Here is a 20,616-nt window from a genome sequence, read left to right as displayed (position 1 = left end):
TTTTTTTTATGAGTATATAGTAACTAATGAGGTTAAAATGGATGTAGCGGAGTAAAAATACGATATTTTCTTTCTTTCTTCTTATTGCAATGGAGTAAAAGTAAAAGTAGTCTAGAAAAGTACAAGTACCTCAAAACGTAAGTACAGTACTGGAGTAAATGTATTTATTAAGCCTGTGAATATTATGAATATTAAAGTGGGCTCTTATCTTTAATTCCTTTTTAGAATAAACTGTATTGCTTTTATTTTTTAAGATCTGTTTTCCTGTGTGCGCGTGGCAATGACTCATGTTCTTACTTTTGTAATAAATAAAGTTTATTTCAAAACGCTTGTATTGCTGCACATGCGCAGTATCCTTGAACTGACAGTTGACATTAGCTTGATAATGTGCTGCTTAACCAGCTTCATATTTACACACATGGTGTCCGTTTAAAAGCAGCTCAGATCATCGAAACAAAATCCTCCGTCCTATAACCCATACCCAGGTAAGGACGTTCATTTTGATAAGAGTTTCGTTAGCAGTGCCAACCAGAACAGCTGACATATCGTGGAAACTTGTTAGCTTGTCTTCACACTGTAACAGATCAGAGGCAGTGTTGGTATTAGCGGCTTTATTTTATCGGGTTTGTTGAAGGGGTTTGAAGCTGACGGTCAGACTGCTCTGGTTGATATGTACATGGTAATTAAGGTTGCGGGCAGCATTGATTTCTTCTGTTCTTTAGCTAGGTTGTTCACCTGCAGCCACATCACTAAGTAGCTATTGTACGAGAACGAGAGGTCAAACGTTGTTTTCCGATTTAGTAAAATTCTGGTCCAGTCCCTTTTACTAGTATGTCAACATTACCAGAATGACCTGTACCAAGGCTTACTGTCAAACTGCGTTTTGACAATAGAAAGGCGTGTTTTACTTAAAAACACAACTAATAGAGATCAGTAAAATCAAGGAGCCGCTTAAAGTGTCAAAGAGGGAAATTGGAGCATGGACGTCACTCTTTGTCACCATCGTTATTACATCAAATGAGGTGACCAGTATCCAGTCAATGATTTGATGGTGTAGTTTTAGGTTTTACAGTTTTTGGAGCCTGGATCGCAGATTTGCAAATGCATTTATTGTGCTCCACCTGGATAGATTATGTTGGTTTACTCTTTACAGTAGATGGTAGAATAGACAAAATTATTGGCAGACCAGGTGGTGTGGTGAGTTCAGTACACTTTACTTGCAAAGTGCCTAATAAAAAAAGTTGTCTATAATCAAAACTCCACTTATACTGAACTAACACAAGCGGCAGCAACTATTTTTCTACTTTATGACAGTGAATTGAATATCTTAGTACTATGAACAGTGCATCTGATCAGTACATAGAAGTATCGGACAATGCAGAGACTTACTGATGAAGCAAGAAAATAATCAGCAGATTGTGTGTCTACATGTTAATCGTTAACCTTCTAATGGCCATCTCTAGTAATGCCTTTACCTATCATGAAATCAATTGTATACCAAATAGCACTACATAAGCAGAGAAGATGTGATGTTTCATACTTTCATGACAAACATGACTGACACAGTTCGGAATATTACTTCTACATCATTTTAAGCCTCAGTATAGTCTGTTAAAGTTTGTGCTTAGACCTTGAAACAATTTAGCAAAGTGATTCTGGGAAACTTGGCACTATGTGTGAATAAAGGTTGGCATGAATGATACTGGTACAAGTGTTGTGAATTGACATGTGAGCATGTACCCGATCGGCCAGTTCAGGCTTGTGTTTAGCATTTATAATAACTGAAGAGATGATACTTGTTTCGCTTTCATGCAGCTGATTGTCTACTGTGTTGACCACAACGTGTTGCTGCTGTTGTAGAGTCCTTAAGAAAATATTAAGACAAGCTCTATCAGCCATTGTTTCATGATTAATTCAAGCACAAATGTTTGTCATGTAGAATTCTTGCTTAACATTTAGAGTCTTTTCTTTGATATTCATTTTGTTATTACTGTGTTGGGCTTCTTTTTTTGTGCAAGAATAAAAAACCTGCAAGGGTCGTAACTAAAAGGGAGGAACTTTACAGAGTTAGCTGACAGTTTGGGAGTTGTCATGGATGCACAGTAATGATTGTAAAATCTGTTCTGTACAGATTAGGTCTATATGGTTTTCATTGAAATGCAGACTTTTGGGGAAGTTAAATGGCTGATTAAGTGATCTAGTTCCTTGATAGTCCTACAGTTACTTACTGTACTACTCCTTAATTTAGATGCACCAACTTGAACATTACAACATTTGGTAAATTCAAAATGAATCATATAGCTGATGACATAAGTGGATATTCCCTGTTTGAATGCCATGGTAGTACTATATACAATAATATTTGGATATTAAATGAATTCAGTTTGGCTTAATTTTTACCATCTACAAAAATACTACACTAGAACCAATAACGTATTTACCAGTATGGTAGATGTAGAGCAGATAAGAATGTATTGGTGTAAATACTGGTGACATGCACATGAACATGTGCAGGTGAAGTAGTCCAGTAAAGCACTTGAAGCACATGATACTTAAACAGACCCTTCAGAGCATGAGTTGAGACACTGGTATTTCAGGAGTATAGACATTCAAAGTACAGCTACTGTTGGTTGATCAAAAGAAACTCCAATCGCACCTCACTGATGGCTGTGACTGGTGTGTGAAAAAGAAACCAAAAAAAAAAAAAAAACAATGCATGTCGGGGCTTAGGACAAAGAAAGTCAACTAAAAACAAAGTAAAGACCTGCATACTCTAAATCTCGCTTGTAGTCTTTATCAACAGTGCTGTTGTGTTTGGAAGACAGGTCTTCGTCATACAGACGTGGGGAGACATGTGAGGGGCATGACAAATGATCACCAACTTAAAAGAGATGTCACATCAGGTGTTTCTTTCCTAACTGGTGAGATTATACTAGGAGGAAGTAAAGCTGCAATTCACTGGCCTCACACGGTGGGATGAAATACTTTTAATGTGAACAACGTAGTAGGTCGACTGAATAAACAGTTATTAGAGGAAGGGTATGTTTAACTGATTAAGGAGGTTTATTTGTGCTTGAGTGAGTTTGGGAATAATTGAGCTATATCGAAGCTGTATTTGTACAGGTTTAGGCTCATAACTGGGCAACTGTTCACATTAGGTGGTTTGTACTCCTACCGTTCAGTAACTGAGTCACTGCTGGCTGTGGCCACATGAGAAGACACGTGACAAACAGGTCAGCGCCTTAAAGGATTGTAGCACCCTGCAGCCACGTAATGAGTAACTGCCAGGTTAGAGGCCAGATCCGGTAATTTCATATGACCCCTCACAAGCCTAAATTAAAATAAAATAAATGTAAGTGTTAAATGTTCTGGCATGGCTGTACACAAGAAATAGCACATTTAATTGTGCTACTCAGTAAACATTTTACAGACAGCATTGCATATTTGAAACCATAATATTAATTATTATATTAATATTTATTATTAAATTATCTAAACCTAAAAGAAGGAGCAGATGTGAATGGTTGATCCTTTTTTGTGCAGTTTTATATTTGACAGCTTCCTGCAGCATATGCAGTGTGAAAACTTCTGTTTTTAAGTAGCATACGTATAAGGGAGAGGACAGGGCAGAGCAAATTGAGTAGCACACATTTTAACTAGTGAGTTCTGAAGGAGCCAACAAACTACTTTATGTTGTCTCAATGGAAAATGCCAGCCATTTCTCCAGTAAACGCATGTGATGTGGAAAGGTTGATTCATTTTGACACGTTTTTGCTGCATTCTTTTGCTGTAATGCTCCTGGGAACTTATATTTCTATTATGACCCTGTTGTGGAAATTAATTGTTGGTACTAAAGGAAAAATACCAACAAACCAGACACTTTTGTCAAACTAATTAGTCCGAGGACACGCTGAGCCAGAGGAAGTATCACTGTTACAGAAACTTTCACTGTTGGGAAAGCTCCTCTGTCTGCCGCCTGAGCTTGTCCTTTACCGCGTGTGATCCCACAGTCATATGTTTTCAGAGGGGCTGCACTCAGTGTGAGAGAACAGAGTATTATAGAATACACTTTAGCCCCATTTTAATGTTTTTGTTGTTTTGTTTTGTTTTTTCAGTAAAGACTAAAAGGGGAACAAAATGTTGCACCGTCATGCCACATGGTGTAGTTTCTCATTTCTGTGTGAGAAAGTTGAAGGCAGTTTTTTGTTTACTACTAAAGCAAAAGAACACAGAACCAGTGGCTTTATCATAGTAATTGTAAGTTATATATACTGCAGCGTCAGTTATGCAACATGATAATTATTGTTTTACACACAACAGTCAAGTCTTTCATTCTGTCTTATGTCTTATTCTAGGGAGGCTGATATTCATCCCTCAGGTTCCCAGGGATCCCTCAGCCTGCCCTGATGAAGGCCGAGCACGACGGAGACCTCCTCGAAGGTAACCGTTTAAGATAACAGACACATGATTATCACATTACAGACACACCCGCCATGTTCTCCAACATTAAACACTCTGTGCATTTGGTTTAGGTTTCAGTAAGTACTCAGTGACGGCGTGCATGCCGACAGAAGTTCTTAAAACATATTTAACATCAATACATTTCGCTTTTTCCAAAAGGAAGACTTAGTTTCTTTAGTAATACAATATGTTTGGTTTAATAACTTAAGTGTAGTTATTTAAGAATCTAAATGTTGTCCCTAGCCGGATTCAAACTGGGGGCCTTGCAGTTTTGGAGCATTAGTGCTACATTCTCATAGCTTCTTTTATGAACTTCCAACTGTTTGCATGATGCAGTGTGGATTTGTTTCAGGCTAAAAGTCAAGTCATTCTGCTTATTATCTGTTCTTGCTGTCGTGCAGACATTTGGCACATGTGCTGTCAGTACTTCTCTCTCCTCCCGGGTCACTTTTAGAATTGTGATGTCAGAAGGTTGTGACATTTAATCACAAAAAAAAAAAAAAAAAAAGTCACGATAAACGCTGAGCCATATAAAAGCAGGGACACTGTGGACTTTGGGACATGCAGTGAGTTGGAGATGAAGAGAGAAAAGAATGAAAAGTCCAAGCTCAGTGAGTAGTGCACAGCATTTAGAGCTATATTACAATTACTATAATATATTTATGTACATGTTAAACAATAATTGCAGATTATGGAGTAGTTTGTTTGTCTGTTGGTCCTTTTAATGCAAATCTTGCCATGGACCATGTTCACGGAGTCACTGGGTTCATTTTGAATAACATGCTACTAATTATAGTTATTGCTTCAACTAAATGACGCTTGTAGCAGCTTGGAAATTGAGATTTTATTGTTTGCTTGCTTATCAGTGCTGAGGTTTTTTGTCTGGTCAGTGAAATGGCACAAATTGCTTCATGTTGTTTCCTTAACAAAACTACTGGCTGTCAGACTTTAACTGTACTCTGTGAAGGAACACTTTGTGTTTCCCATTTTCTTTCTGTTACTCTTCGCTGAAGCGGAAAGTGTGGTTTTAAATGTGCTGAAAAATGTTATGTTTCAAAAATGCAAACATACAAATGATTCTTTATGTTCTTGTCTATGTCTCTGTAAGTCTTACACTAATCTCTTTACTAATTAAAGTCTCTGTCTCTGTCTGTGTTTGTTTTTGTCTTCTCTGATTTAAATAGAGGACTCCCCTCAGGAGAATGGAGTCCACACGAACCAGTACAGCTCCATCTCTCCTCCTGCTTCACCTGTGGCCGAAGACAATCCCTTCTCAACATACTTTGAGGAGAAGGTGCACATTCCTGAGACTGACAGTCAGGTACTGACCAGGATATATATTTAATAATACACAAAACCAAAGTTTTTAATTTCTGCGTACAGTATTATGGACTGGATGTAATAGCTGTGATTATCAGTACTGAAAGATTATACATTTTTTGCTTTACATTTGTTGGACAATCAGAAATTGAGTAGTTAACATCTTAGGAAACAAAAATATTTTAGTTACAGTAAATAATATTTATTATAACACAAGTACAAAAAATAAAGTTTTGTTGTCCTTGTGTGCAGGCATTCAGTTTTCGTAAACTGTGGGCCTTTACTGGACCAGGGTTTTTGATGAGCATTGCTTACTTGGATCCAGGAAACATCGAGTCTGACCTGCAGTCTGGAGCTAAAGCAGGCTTTAAGGTGATACACACAGATGTGCTTCTGTATCCTGGTGGTTTACTTTGGCAGGTTATGGTTGTAGATTTAGGAAAAACATGAAATACTATACTGTGGTACTGTATCTGTTTTAATTACAGTTTTACTTCACAGTGAGCAGTGATTTCAACTACAGTATCTATCAATTATCATTGTTCTTTTCATCAACATAAATATTTTCCCCATTACTTCTAAAAGTGAAGTCAAAATCCTTTACTTGTATTTATATTTTATCTGGTTATTACATTTATACAAAGATATCTACATTCAGATACAGTGAATTATGGATATTTAGTGTCTGACAGCATTGTTTTATTAAAAAGAATGAAAATTATATATCAGCTTTAGTGGAGGAAGTTAAACTAATATGTGCTGATTTTGTGTTCCTTCCTCAGCTCCTATGGGTGCTCCTTGTGTCCACCATCATTGGGCTGCTGTTGCAAAGGTTGGCTGCACGCCTTGGGGTTGTCACAGGGATGCACCTGGCAGAAATCTGCAACCGCCAGTATCCTACTGTGAGCACTTCCTTCTCTCATAACTTTCTCCTTCTTCTTGTACATTAACTTTTTCTATGTTATTGAATAATCTTTGAACTCCAGGTGCCCTGAGGTCAAATCAGGTCAGATAAACAACTCTTTACGAAAAATAACTAATATAGTGTGCTGAACTCTGATTCAGGTCCCACGGATCATCCTTTGGCTGATGGTTGAACTGGCAATTATAGGTTCGGACATGCAGGAGGTCATTGGTTGTGCAATAGCCCTCAACCTTCTCTCTGTGGGCAGGTAGCATCCTTTACTGCTTGTCCGTCAAAAATGATTATTTTACATATTTGCAAAGCAAGTGTGTCTGTAATGTGAGAAAATATTGAACAAAAACATGTTTTTCTCCCTGTTTCTCCACCAGGATCCCACTGTGGGCAGGAGTCCTCATCACCATTACAGACACATTTGTGTTCCTGTTTCTAGACAAATATGGTATGGGATTCTCTTCTGTGGCTACAAGTCAGTGACTGAAAATCCAGTGTTTTAATACTTTTTATTTACTTGTAGGCCTGAGGAAACTTGAGGCGTTCTTTGGATTTCTCATCACTGTCATGGCCCTTAGCTTTGGTTATGAGGTAAGGCTCGCTTACCATTCTAATATATTTAGAGTTTACAGTGTTCACAAAGATATCAATGGCACCCTGACCTGTTTATTGTTCTACTTTCTGTAGTATGTGCTGGTAAAGCCAGACCAAGGAGAGCTGCTGAAGGGGATGTTTGTACCTTACTGTGCTGGCTGTGGGCCTGTGCAGCTGGAGCAGGCCGTGGGAGTCGTAGGCGCTGTCATCATGCCTCACAACATTTATCTGCACTCAGCGCTGGTCAAGGTTAGAAGCATTTGTTGTCATGTGCAAATTCAAACTCAAAGACTCGAGCAAAAACATCCTCTCTGCGTGATACAATTGACTAAAATATGCAATATTTTGTGTTTGATGAGAGTTCAGTGATATTATTTGTCCTCTCTTGTACCAGTCTCGGGAAGTCGATCGCAAAAATAAGAAGGAAATAAAAGAGGCCAACAAGTACTTCTTCATCGAGTCATCAATCGCTCTCTTCATCTCCTTTCTTATCAATGTTTTTGTTGTAGCAGTCTTTGCCCAGGCCTTCTACAATAAAAGCAATATGGAAGTGGTGAGTGTACAGTATAAGGATACTGCTAAAGCTTCTGATGGTCAATTTGAAATGCAGTGTTACAGTTTCCTGATTTCTACTGTTAACACCTAGACTACGGTAAATGTGTTGCTTAGAGTATTGTTTTTTTCTGGTTGCAGAATGCTGAATGCAATGTAACTGGCATCCCTCACACAGACCTCTTTCCACTCAACAATGACACACTTGAGGTTGATATCTACAAAGGGGTATGTCTGGTCATCAAACAGCAGCAACACAGCCAATCAAAGGGTTACTAATAAAATAGTAATTAATCTAGACTTAATTCGGATTGTGTAGATGGTGTGCATTATTAGACTCTCTGTAATTACATTAGATTGACTGATTCTATCTGTCTGTTTAGGGAGTGGTCCTGGGGTGTTTCTTTGGCCCTGCAGCCCTCTACATCTGGGCTATAGGGATCCTGGCAGCTGGACAGAGCTCTACCATGACAGGCACTTACTCTGGGCAGTTTGTCATGGAGGTGAGTTAGTGGTTAGAAATGCAGCCGCTGTTTTATTACTTGTAGCAAAGCACGTGACAGACATGAATATGGTTCCAAAAACAAATATATGTGTATATATATATATATATATATAACAGTGCAATGTCAAGCTTGTTCTTTCTTGTTTGCTAAGGGTTTCCTGAATTTGCGGTGGTCCCGTTTTGCACGGGTGCTGCTGACACGCTCTATTGCTATCACGCCTACTCTCCTGGTAGCAATTTTCCAGGATGTTCAGCATTTGACAGGGATGAACGACTTCCTCAATGTGCTTCAGAGCATGCAGGTCAGGTCCAGTCATCAAGAAAGTTCCTTTTTTTGATACAGTGCTTTTACTATTGCCATTTACTATGTTATCCTGTAAAGTATTCAGTGTAACTTTTCTTTATATCCAACAGCTTCCATTTGCTTTGATCCCAATTCTGACCTTTACTAGTCTGACATCGATAATGAACGACTTTGCAAACGGATTGTAAGTAAAAATGTTAAAGAATGCTGTATTCTATGAATCATATTTTATAATGTTTACTGACAGATCAATTACCTACATTATCAGTGATGCTTTCACCCCTGTCAGTCACTGAAGTGTCTTGCAATACAACACTTAATAAACCAGCACAGCATGGTACAAGTTATTAGCAGCACAGTCCTCAAAGACACAACTTCTGCTTTTAGTGCAGGATATCTCAATTTAAAATTGAGAATGTGAAACTTGGCCTGTTGCAGAATTTGTTGTGATGGAGGTCTGTGTTTGTTTCTCACTTATAAATCAAATGCAGCTTGTCTGACATCTCCTGAGTGGATGTTTCTGACAAATCTGTTCTCCAGCTTGATGAATTTTGCAGATTGTGAATTTACAGAACTTGGTGCTGTTTGTGTAAAAATCCTGCACAATTTGTGTAAAAAAAAAAAAAAAAAAAAGGAATTGAAATTGAAACTGCAGAACATTATTTAAAAACAGTTATAAAAAAAAAAAACACACTATTTCTCAACAGTCTATTCTTCCTGTCTTCTTAAGGGTGTGGAAGATTTCTGGAGGCATCGTCATCCTGGTCGTTTGTGCAATCAACATGTACTTTGTGGTGGTTTATGTGACGTCACTGAACAGTGTGCTGCTCTACGTTTTCGCTGCTCTTCTCTCCATAGCCTACCTGTGCTTTGTAGGCTACCTGGTGAGTTACACTACCGCAACTGTGTGTTCACTTCTGTGACTTTGGAAACTTGGAAACTCTGTTTGTGCAAACTCTCAGTAAACACGATGCTCAAATTATATTCTCATGGTTCTAAATTAAAAAAAAAAAAAAACAACATGTTGCTGTTTTTTATTGTCTACAGGCATGGCACTGTCTGATTGCCTTGGGGGTTTCCTGTCTGGACTTTGGTGGCAGGGTAAGAAACCAACCTGCTGTGTTCATAGAAGAGCAGTCAGAGTACGACTCCTAAAACTGAACAGGACACTAACCACCAGCTTTCCTCTTTCCTCTCGGAACCTTTGAGCCCTGTACACAACCAGGATTTTTCAAGTTCATGTAGGATTTTAGACGCATTTTTTGTGCTAATGTCACGTTGTTTTTTTTGTGTGGGGCTGGTTGGTCCCCTCTAAAACACCATAATAATACTACACCAGCAAAACATTAAATGGCAATATATGATGCTTGAATCAACTTTGAAGGAAATCTATACATAGTTTGACGAATGATCAATCCATGAAGGCAGATAGTAACTGCAGTTACCTTTGCTTAAGCGACATGCTGTCAGATAAATAGTTTATACAGCATGTAGCACTACTTATAGTTCTCTTTGTTTTCACACACTTTGGTCTGGAGGATGGTGAAGAGGATATTAATTTGAAGTTAAAGATTTTACACAGAAGTTGATTGATTTTGATCAATGATTTTAGGCTTCAACAAGAAGGCTTGATGGTTTCTGTAAACTATGATGTTTGTGGCTATGCTGCTGATGTTTTGCAGCCTGTGTGAGCGGAGCAGAGTAGCCACAATAAAGTTTTTTTATTTAGTATTAAAAAGTACAGCATGAATGCTTTTGTAATAACAATTGCAAAATAACCACAATTCATACTTTTTCTTGAATTATGAATCGGATGTATATCACATGTTACACACCAACAATAATTGATTCTACATTTACAATGTGCTGGGTTATATACAAGGTTATGTTACGTACAGTAATTCATAAAAAAACAACAACCACACATCAGCAGGGCTGGTGAAGTTCCCTACATTTATTTTTAGCACCATTTCTGTAGTAAGTAAGCCAAGCAATACATTTAAGATTAATTCACGTTTCCTATGACATTCATTAATACTAGCTGTTTTGCTGGAAGAATGTCCACTCACTCTACCTCAGTCTGTCTCTCAGCCTCTGTAGCAGTTGAATCCACTGGACATTTGCATCTAATTACTCAATAATGATAATATTCTGAGACATTGTTATGTGATTCTTTAATTTCCTTATGTGCACAAAAGTCTCAAGAGATATGTGATGTCCAGCCTGACTGTGTTAAAACTGTTTGTTAATGTCACTTTATCACTATTGCTGCCCAAGTTGTGTCTTGTTGTGTTCTGCACAAGTCCAGAGTGGATATTTTATCACAAAAACAAATATGTGAGTGAAAGGCTTTTCCTTTATACATTAACTTTGGATTTTAAGATCACGTTTGACTAAAGCTGACTTGAATGTCATGTAATGGTCCATTACTGTCTGGCAATAATGAAGAAAGTTAAACTGTAAAGTTTAGTATTTGACTAATGATTCAGAGATGTACTGCAGGCTGATCCAAACAGCTTTATTCAAACAAGTAAAACTTTATATTAATTCATGTATGGACTTAAGTAATTAGTACCTTGTCACTAAATTTCAGCTTTACTGTCAGAGCTTACAAAATATACGTAAAACCATTTAGTGTTTTGTTTCGTGCCATCAGAAAATCTTTCACTAACATTTTTCTTTGGCAAGCTTCAGGAGAGAACATGAACAGATAAATGACCGATGGCAATGTTAGAAAGGTTTTGTAATTAAATGTTATTTTACGATGCAAATGAAGAAAAAAATCATTGTAACATCTTTATACTGCTAGCCAGTTTTTTATGTTACTTAAAAATAATGATGTAGTGATACCTGATACAAGAGTAGTAGTAGAAGAAGAACTAAATTTTATTTCTGTAACCAATAATCACATTGGCTCAGAGAGCTTTGCAGTCTGCACAGAGTACAGAACCTTCATTTTGTGGATTACAATCTAAAAATGTCACAGCTCAAAATAAAATTCAGTCCAGTCATATTTATATAGCTGTAGAAAATGTTTTATGGTGGTTCTAGTGCACTGCATTTGTAAATTAAGCTACAGTGTGTCCAGCATTTTGCACTGTTGTTTGCACAATGTTTTTACTACTATGGTGTATTTTTGTCATTGGCTCTGGCTATCATTAGTTTACAGAAGCTAAAAAAATGGGAATGAAAATGTTTGTTCTCTCTTGTCAACATTGTTAGTTTGCTTTCTGAGATTTTTTCTGTTGAAAATTCTGTTTAAAGAATGAAACTATTGCCAACATTTAATGTAGATGCAGATCTGCAGGTCAAAATTAAGATTCATGCATAACCTATTCATCAGTAGAAATATTAAATATAACAGTGCACAGACAATAAACAAAATATGTATATTCATAATTCTATTTTAATATTTGCGCCAAGTTGCATCATTTAGCGCCTCACACAGTTGAGACTGAAGTCAACACCTGTTCTGCCTCGTATCAGTTTTTCCAACAGGTTAAACACAGGATAACCTGAGTGTCAATTTAATGAGCATCAGCCTGCTAGTGTTATTGGGAGAGTCGACTAGGAACCATTTTTCTTGCCCCAGTAAACACAGTAAAGCTCAGTTTCTTTCAGCGAGTATTATCATATTAAATGCTCACTTTTGTGTGGGGGGTCAGGTACAAATGGAAGTTTATGTTCAGAGTTCTCATACTTTTAAAATATAGGTGATGATAATGTACGGTTTTCAGGCTGTGAGTTGATAATTCGATAAAAAACGCCAGTTGCTGTTACAACAACTGGCGTTTTTTGTTACAATTTGTTACAGATACTTAACTTCAATGTAGTTCTGTGTTCACCAAAGTTATTACTCATTTCTGCTCTTTGTGATTTAATGAAAAAGTGTCTGACCTTTGCTACTGGATGGAGAACACCATGTCCAAAAATAAATGGGAAATAATGGATAAATGCATATGGACATTTTGTTGGCGTCTTCTGTTTGAATGTTTTAAAGAAAGACTCACGGTCCATCTGTGTTTAGTTGTGTGTGTGTATATATAGTTTAATGCAAATAATAACCTGAGCCATTCAGAGAAATGATCTTTAGCTGGGGGCTTTTCTGATAGTTAAGGTTTAACAACATTTTGTGGCAGTTTCTTGATGTGCTGTAAAAAGTACTACATTTGATAACTTACCTCGTACCAATCTGCTAACTAGTTCAGAGTAGCTTAAAGTGTAGCATCATCAGAAACTTTTTAATTGACCTGTTAGTGTAAAAATTGGCTGGATTGTGAGAGTTTATTTTCTCATACCCTGCTTAAAAGATGAAAGTTTATATAGTCCTCTGCCTTTGATTAAAGGGTCAAAGGGCAAAAGAGTATGTTAGTACCTTAATTTAATCGGGATAGATAGTAGACCATAGAACTGTATAGTGCAAATGCTCTTTTCCAGGATTTTCCAGGATTAAATGAAGGAAAATTTATTTGGAAAGTAGCACTTTGACCCGAGGTGAGCATCCTTAATTAATCTGTAATAATAACCTAAATCAAATGGAGGCTATTTTATTTTATATAATTTCTGATTAAAACATGGCATTGATTAATACATTTTCCTCATATCCTAAGTTACAATCCAGCAAATCAACACTTTGTCACTATGTGTATCTTGAGTAATATGTGTATGTAACTCAAAGAAAAGGAGCAAAACCAAGTATCTGTGTGGGGATTAGTTTACTCCTTGAATCATTTAGAAAAACAAACATGAACAGAGTATTGCGGCAGAATCCAATGGTTTTTTTTTGTATAATTCATGAAGGATATATTAAAGTTGATTTCTGTAATTGGTTTAGAGGCTGTATACGGCATCACTGATAACAACTCCATCTCTTGTCTCTTTCAGATGCAAATAGGCCTGTCCCGTCACACAGACATTTACCTACTGGACGACATGGACGCTGATACTTTGGTTGAGAGATAGGACAGGCTGAGTGGAAACTGAAGTATGAGGACTGAGCTGTGGAACTACTGAAGTTTGGCCAGTATGTGTCTGTCTTCACCTTTCAATGCCTGATGCATTTTAAAGTGTCCTTGCTGTACAACCACCGATAATCCTGTTCAACCAAATGCCTCAACAACCTCAGCTAATAAGCTGCTGCATGTCTGTTGATGAATGACATTTATGCAATCAATGGTTAAATATCAGAGCTCCAAAGGGAGACGTCTAAAAAATTTACTATGTCTGTGTCTACTTTGTATGCAGATAAACCTAGATTATTAAAACATTCATCTAGATGTTATAAGATGAATTGTTAAAATTAAGCACAACACTTTAAAATATAAAAGGTATTTCAGTGTCATCACACTTTTTGTGTGTTTTATACAAATTCTATGAGAGTGGCAGTTTTATGTCACTGGCTATGTGTGAAATCACCCCGTATTCGCTCACTCACGTCCTCCTGTGTAATGTACTCTCTGAAGTCTACTCAATAGTGAGCAGTAAATTGAGATATCTGACACGTACTGGTCACCGTTATATTCTGTCATCACTAATGGTTGTTGCAATGGTAATTTTCTTATTCCTAAATAGGGAGAGTTTTTGCATTTGAGTGCGTTATAAAGTGGACAAGTTTACACAATCAACATTTGGACACCATTACAAAACGACAAACACCCTATACAGTGCACTATAAAGTAAATGGGGAGTTATTCTGGACATAAAAATGTGAAATAATTGCAGACATGTTAATAGCTTATTCCCATTTCATACATTATCTCAGAGGGCTAGTTTTCTTTCAGTGTTGCTGGCAGGTATATTGGGATTTATCTGTTCTGTTTTTGTTTTACTTTAATTAAAATTTTTCTTTTCCATATTTCCTTCTTATTTAACCATAGGTCAGTTAAAGACTTGTATATTTATGTAGAGTTTATAGTTTTATAAATGCTTAGGCTCATATGTATTTAAGTTTTAGTTTAGTTTGCTTTAAAATCTTTTCGTTTAGCTTCAGCATTTTGTTAAGTTACTGTAGTGACTAAAACGATGTGCAAATGCTGATGTGTGTTAAAGAACAGTACAGCACTTAATATTTTAAATGATTATGTAGGAAAAGACTGTAACAGCTGAGGTTACTGGTAAAACTAAGAATTGATGATCATGGACAAGCTTGAATATTTCATATGTGGGAGACAAGTGTTAGCTTCACAACAAAGTGCTAATATAAGAAAATCCTCTAACTGTGATATTTGATACTAAACAACAGTGTTCTGTGTTTTAAAGAAAATAAAATGAGAACAGTTGAAAACAGATACTAGATAAAAAGACTAAACTAACGATATAATAACACCATACAGAAGCTGTCATAAAACACTTCAGATGTATAAGGGTGCTCTTTTACACTGCTAGTTTGGGCTGTTTAATAAACCAGACCTTTTCCTTGACCAATTCTCAAACTGCACGTGTGCTCGGTAATTACTGTGCGGATGACCACAGTGCCTCCTGCGTTCACAGCTGTGCCTTCTTTCTGGGCTCCGAGTCAAAAATGAGTGTGACCTGATCCACGAAACTTTATTTATCGAAGGTAGAAAATATTAATTTAGTATCAACTAATAATTAAAGCACATACACATTCATACAGGTGTAGAAACTGGCTAACTTATCCAGCTCCTGTGTAAGTTTGTCTATCTTTTATTTTTTAAAGCTGATATATTTTTACATTTTTTTTTAAACTTCTTCATTTGCCATCATATTTAAACCTACTATTTTTGAAAATGTATATTTGCATTTTTTGTTTCATTTCTATGTTAAAGGCACTACTAATGTGACTATTTCCATCCTTGCTGCAGAATTAGACTTACGTGTGCTCACAACACACAGAAAGATAACACTTTTTACATTAACATAAAATACCTTTTTGGTAATAATCAAATCAACGAGACAAAGATAAATGGGCCAAGGTGTAACTGAATATATAAAAGCTGCCACTGTTAGCACTATGTTGAAATACTTTTAAACATTGGAGGACTATTTATGGGATCAAAGTAGAAAAGCAAAGCTAATTGGGATTGACTTATTTACAATCTTCACTGAACATATCCGACTGCAGGACACGTGTGCTTTGTTGTTGTTAACGTTCTTGCTGTGTTATTAACTTGCTTCCAGTGGAATCAATTAAACACTTGGTTGTTCCACATTTTGTTAGAGACCATTTTGTATTTCCATGACTGGTACTGAACTGGCACTGTATTGCAGATTTGTACTATTTCTGATGAAGTTGTACAGTATGATACAGTATTGAGAGCATTTAAGAAGCCTCTTTTTCTGACTTTTTTTTTTTTTTTGTCACCTGTTTTTCAAAATATCCGTCTTTGCCACTTCTTTTTTTTTATTTCAAAATTTTACTTTCTGGTTAAGAAAATGTAAAAATGTCCTTGAATATGTTACCATAAAAGTCTTTGTTTGCAAATCTTTGTTGATTCTTCCTTTATTGAGAAAGACAGGAATTCATCCATGAGGCGTCTGCTCCTCAGTGCTCCTCACTCTTAGCATAACTATGTTATTATGTTCCCATGCACAAGAAATGCCAGTCAACTTAGCGCGTTAAGTTTTAACGTTAACATTTTTTTTATATTAGACCTAATACTTTTATTATGTAAGCAAAGAATTTCATCTTCCCTATCGTATTGTGAATTCCCATATTAGCTGTTATAAAAAAACTCCCTAAATATATATATAGGCTATCAAAACATAGCATGTAACTTAACCAAGTGGCCCCGCGCCGGTTGCCACGGTAACGGCTGAGCGTTTCCATGGCGAGCCTTTTTAAAGTCCTCCCCGTCGCGCGGGGGCGCTCTCTCTCCTCCCTCTCTCCTCGCGCGGCTACATCCTGGCCGTTGGCGCCGCTGCCTACGTCACCACACATTTCACCGAACGCGATGGGACACGGTGGAGCAGCGTGAAGGAGGTCCGTCTCCACAAACACGGCCCGAAACGAGTGAGTTGAATGAAAAGTTGAACAAACCGGGGCTCGGTGTCCCTGTCTGGGTCTGTCTGAACGCTGGCCGCACGGGCAGGTCACTGGGACTAGCGGGGGCTAACCGAGTCCGTTGAACGTGTCTTTTGCCAGATGATGTGTCAGCTTGTGTGATGCTGAAATCTGTTCGCAGATCGACAATGAGGGAAGCTGCTGTCCTGGTCACGTCGGGGGTGATCCTGTGCCTCCTCCTGAGCCTCAGCCAGGCCGCCAGACAAGGACAGGACATCAGATGTGGAGGTATGTGTAGTATCTCCGTCTCACACTCTGGTCAGCACCTACAGAAAAGTCCTCATGGGCTCCTCTGTCTGTGTCTGTGTCTGTGTCTGTGTCTCCCCCACAGCCTGCAGGGCACTGGTCGATGAAATGGAGTGGGCCATCTCCCAGATAGATCCTAAGAAAATGATCCAGACAGGATCCTTCAGGATCAACCCGGATGGCAGCCAGTCCATGAGAGAGGTGAGGTACAGTAGCTCAGCCACGTAGTAATGTTGGTCCAACCCCGACTGTAGGCTGCATGGCAGTGAAACAGCTTAGTGCTGCACATCTGCTTAGACCTTTATAAACAGAGGACTGGTTTTGTATCTAAATCAAAGAAGGATCAATCATATTTTTAAACTTCATAGTGTAGTTTATCTTGACAAAACTGGGGGTTGTGCTCTTGGAGTCATTTTGACTGGCCGCCCACTTCTTGGTCGAGTCGCCACAGTCCCATTGTGTCTTATATTTTTTCATACTCTTGACCTAGCTGAAGATCAGATAACATTTTATGACAAATTAACATTTTAAAAGGTTCACATACTTTTCTCTTTCCACTATATATGTATACTAAACCCCGATAGGCAAAACATGGCTGATGATTCCATACAACACTTGTTGAAGTGAGTATAATGTGTGACTACCTGGTAGACATTAGTACATTTTTACTAAGTAAAACACAGTGTAGGACATCCCTTTGACACCATTGGCAATGTTGCTCAAACCAAAGGACCCCCAAAGAATTCAGCATGGACATGATAAAACTGTGATAGCATACATACATATTTTTTAAAAATAATATAATTACCTGAATGTGCTAGCATGGTCAGAAACTACTGCTACTTTGTGCCACCAGGTTCCTCTGGCTCGCTCAGAAGGAAACCTCCTGGAGCTGATGGAGAGTGTGTGTGAAAGGATGGAGGACTATGCGGAAAAAATGGATTCTTCTACAAACCGGAAGTCCTACATTAGGATAAAACCTCGGAGTGGTGGGGCCATGGATCTCTCAGAGGCCACGCTGGATTCAAGAGTTACAGCCAGTTTAAAATTCGCAGTAAGTTTTCTGTTTCATTTTATTTAAGATATTATATCGAATGAACTGGTAATTGAATTTGTGTGAAGCGGGACCTTGAATGTGACCCTAAACTATGTATTTTGACTTTCCCCAGTGTGAAACAGTTGTTGAGCAGCATGAAGATGAAATAATTGAATTCTTCGCTCATGAGACAGATAATGTAAAAGACAAACTCTGCAGCAAAAGGACAGGTACATTCCAATCCTCCTTTGTTAAATACATTATTTAATTACTACTATATCAGCTGTATTTTAACTTTTTTTATGTCTTGTGCTCCGCAGACCTCTGTGATCATGCTCTGAAAATTCCCCACGACGAACTTTGATATCATCTCGCCATGGCTGCTGTCTCTCTTCGGCTGAAATAGAGTCTTCGGGTGCTAAAATGTTTTCAGTTATCACTGGTTTGCCATGGCAGTAGTACAAGATGTAAACAAATCCTTAAAATCTGTAAAATAACAGAAAATCAACCTTAAAACAAAACATAATATTCCTGTGACCATGGAGAATCTAAAGCCCGGTTTGACATGTTTTAAATTGTACCTCTTTAGACTGTCTTGTCACATATTAACATACTCTTAAGTTATTATACTTATCAAGACTCTGTGTTTAATAGGAAAACTCCTATCTTGCCTTCAAGCGCTCTTCACCTGATGAAACTGTGAAAATGCTAAAATTGGACTTTCCAGTGCATAAAGACATCTTATAGGTTAATTATTTGTGAAGAGTGAGTCGTCTACTTTGCAAGACAAGTATAGAGGTTGATGATTGGTCCTTAAGTCCATATGTATGAAAAAGTATCTCCCAAAGCTGGTTATTATCTGCAAAAGTTTGATGTCAAATGACACTTTCAGTTCTATCATTGTTCAGTCTGTCAGAGTTTTTAATATCCACCAGTATTTATGGAACTTCCCATGATCACAGGACTATCTGATGCCAGCTGTGTTTCTTTAGTTAGAAACAAAAAAATCATTAGTAATCACAGTTAAAGAGAAAATGTGCCTTTATTTCAGGTGTTTCCCAGGTGGCATTACAAACTCAAACGATTGATCCTTTTTGTTAGAGGAACTTTGGTATTGTTATTTTTGTTATGAAATTAATTACAGTTAGAAATTAGAAGTACTGAAAAACCTAATTCACTCCCTTATGTGTAATTATGAACTCAGACTTAAATTCTACATGCATTTATATACGTTAAGGGACAAATTTTTAAAGAGTGATACAACAACCAAATAAAATATACTACAATAAACTTCTAAGTAAAGTACATTTGTACAACAGTGTATAGAATTATACTGAAACTGTATGCGGTAATGTAGCAGCAATTGTTTCTTAACTGATGTACTTTACGCAGCTCTTCAAGTCCAGAGCAGGAAATATCTTTATACCAAAGTATAAGATAGCTGGTCAGTCCTGGCTTCAAGAGCAGTACATGGTGCATTTTCTTCTCATTAAACACTACATAACAAGCTGCTGTTTTGTATATTATGGTAGCTTTTTACTGTTAAGCAAGAGAAAAATGTTGTTCTCAGCTTGGTTAAAGTGAACTCTAAAGTAAGTCCACTAGAGTGTGCTACAGTCTGGTTGTTGTCAAATCCTCATGCTTTACTGTTGATGTAGGGAGATCAGTACGTATGTTATTATTTGTCTTATAATGTGTGAAGAAATGAACTTCCTGTCTTTTGAACATTCGCCTTAAATTCCTGTTTTATATATAAACTTTGTAAGTTTTCTGCATCTGTTGTTTAATTCTAATTGTTGAAAATCATTGAAAACACATTTGTACAACATCAGTGTGTTATAATCTATGTAATTTCCATTTAGTTATTCGGCAGACGCTTTTATCCAAAGAGACTAACGAGGTATCTCACACAGCCGGGATTCGAACCCCTGTCTCCCGTATGATGAATCATGATCAAGATGACAGAAACACATTTTTAATATTAATTAGTTTGTAATTTTAATTATTAAGAGTTTTAAAACCACATTTGTTTGTTCAAGGAGACAAATAGGAACTGTCAAATTTTTTATTGCCTTATTTATTTACATCTGCTTGAGTTTTACCACACCATATCACCACTCCACGTAAAATCTTGTTTTATTTTACTACATATTATCTTAAACACTCTTGTCTCTATCAAAACAAAGCAGAGAAATAGAAATTAAGAGCCAGAGAAAAGGCTTTGTAAGAAGCCTAGAAGAGAAATAGTAATGTGAAGTAAAACCGGCTTTGTATATTTTCGGCTTGCACGTCTAGTCATACATTCTCCAACTGTAAATGCACCAAACTCAGTCATCAAAATTAAAAGGGGTTAGTTTACACAGAAAAGGATGCATTAGCCTTCAGTAAAATATCTAAAACATGTTACTGTATGCTCTCTACACGGTTATATTCTACGCCTCAGCTGTACACTCCTCACTCAGACAAAACACATTTGTGCCTCTTCAACAATGGCCTTGCTTCTCTTCATCCTCCTCACTTGCAGTCTCATCTCTTAGTTCACGAGAGCACCTTCTGTCTCCTTCAGCCGTGTGCAACTCTTCGTAATTCTCCATCTTGTTTTCTGTCTCGTCATCAAGCGCCGTCTCCTCAGCTTTGTCCTCTTCTGCTACGATAACGG

General features: G+C 37.3%; 2 protein-coding genes across 4 annotated transcripts; both read left to right on the top strand.

Annotated features, from left to right (window-relative positions):
- The first annotated feature begins 354 nt into the window (after positions 1-354).
- On the top strand, positions 355-15,512 carry LOC113153769 (natural resistance-associated macrophage protein 2-like). Of its 2 annotated transcripts, XM_026347551.1 has the most exons (17): positions 355-485; positions 4,356-4,440; positions 5,646-5,782; positions 6,034-6,153; positions 6,564-6,683; positions 6,847-6,953; positions 7,075-7,145; positions 7,221-7,288; positions 7,385-7,540; positions 7,686-7,844; positions 7,985-8,071; positions 8,227-8,346; positions 8,501-8,650; positions 8,763-8,836; positions 9,383-9,536; positions 9,700-9,753; positions 13,537-15,512. In XM_026347551.1, exons 2-17 carry the CDS (start codon positions 4,407-4,409, stop codon positions 13,612-13,614), a joined length of 1,689 nt encoding a protein of 562 aa, XP_026203336.1. In that variant the 5' UTR covers positions 355-485; positions 4,356-4,406; the 3' UTR covers positions 13,615-15,512. The 2 variants fall into 2 exon arrangements, with proteins under 2 accessions (XP_026203336.1, XP_026203337.1); XM_026347552.1 differs by lacking the exons at positions 355-485; positions 4,356-4,440 and adding an exon at positions 4,936-5,072.
- A 1,027-nt stretch (positions 15,513-16,539) lies between these two features.
- Positions 16,540-19,732, top strand: cnpy2 (canopy FGF signaling regulator 2). 2 transcript variants are annotated; one of them, XM_026346726.1, is made up of 6 exons: positions 16,540-16,624; positions 16,797-16,903; positions 17,007-17,122; positions 17,778-17,975; positions 18,091-18,187; positions 18,278-19,732. In XM_026346726.1, the coding sequence occupies exons 2-6, from the start codon at positions 16,804-16,806 to the stop codon at positions 18,319-18,321; spliced, it is 555 nt and encodes a 184-aa protein (XP_026202511.1). In that variant the 5' UTR covers positions 16,540-16,624; positions 16,797-16,803; the 3' UTR covers positions 18,322-19,732. The 2 variants fall into 2 exon arrangements, with proteins under 2 accessions (XP_026202511.1, XP_026202510.1); XM_026346725.1 differs by lacking the exon at positions 16,540-16,624 and having other exon boundaries at positions 16,777-16,903.
- The last annotated feature ends 884 nt before the right edge of the window (positions 19,733-20,616 follow it).

The sequence above is a fragment of the Anabas testudineus genome, chromosome 5, assembly GCF_900324465.2.
Source record: "Anabas testudineus chromosome 5, fAnaTes1.2, whole genome shotgun sequence".
NCBI lineage: Eukaryota > Metazoa > Chordata > Actinopteri > Anabantiformes > Anabantidae > Anabas > Anabas testudineus.
The sequence above is the reverse complement of the archived record's forward strand: the minus strand, read 5'-3'. Positions and strand labels throughout refer to the sequence as shown.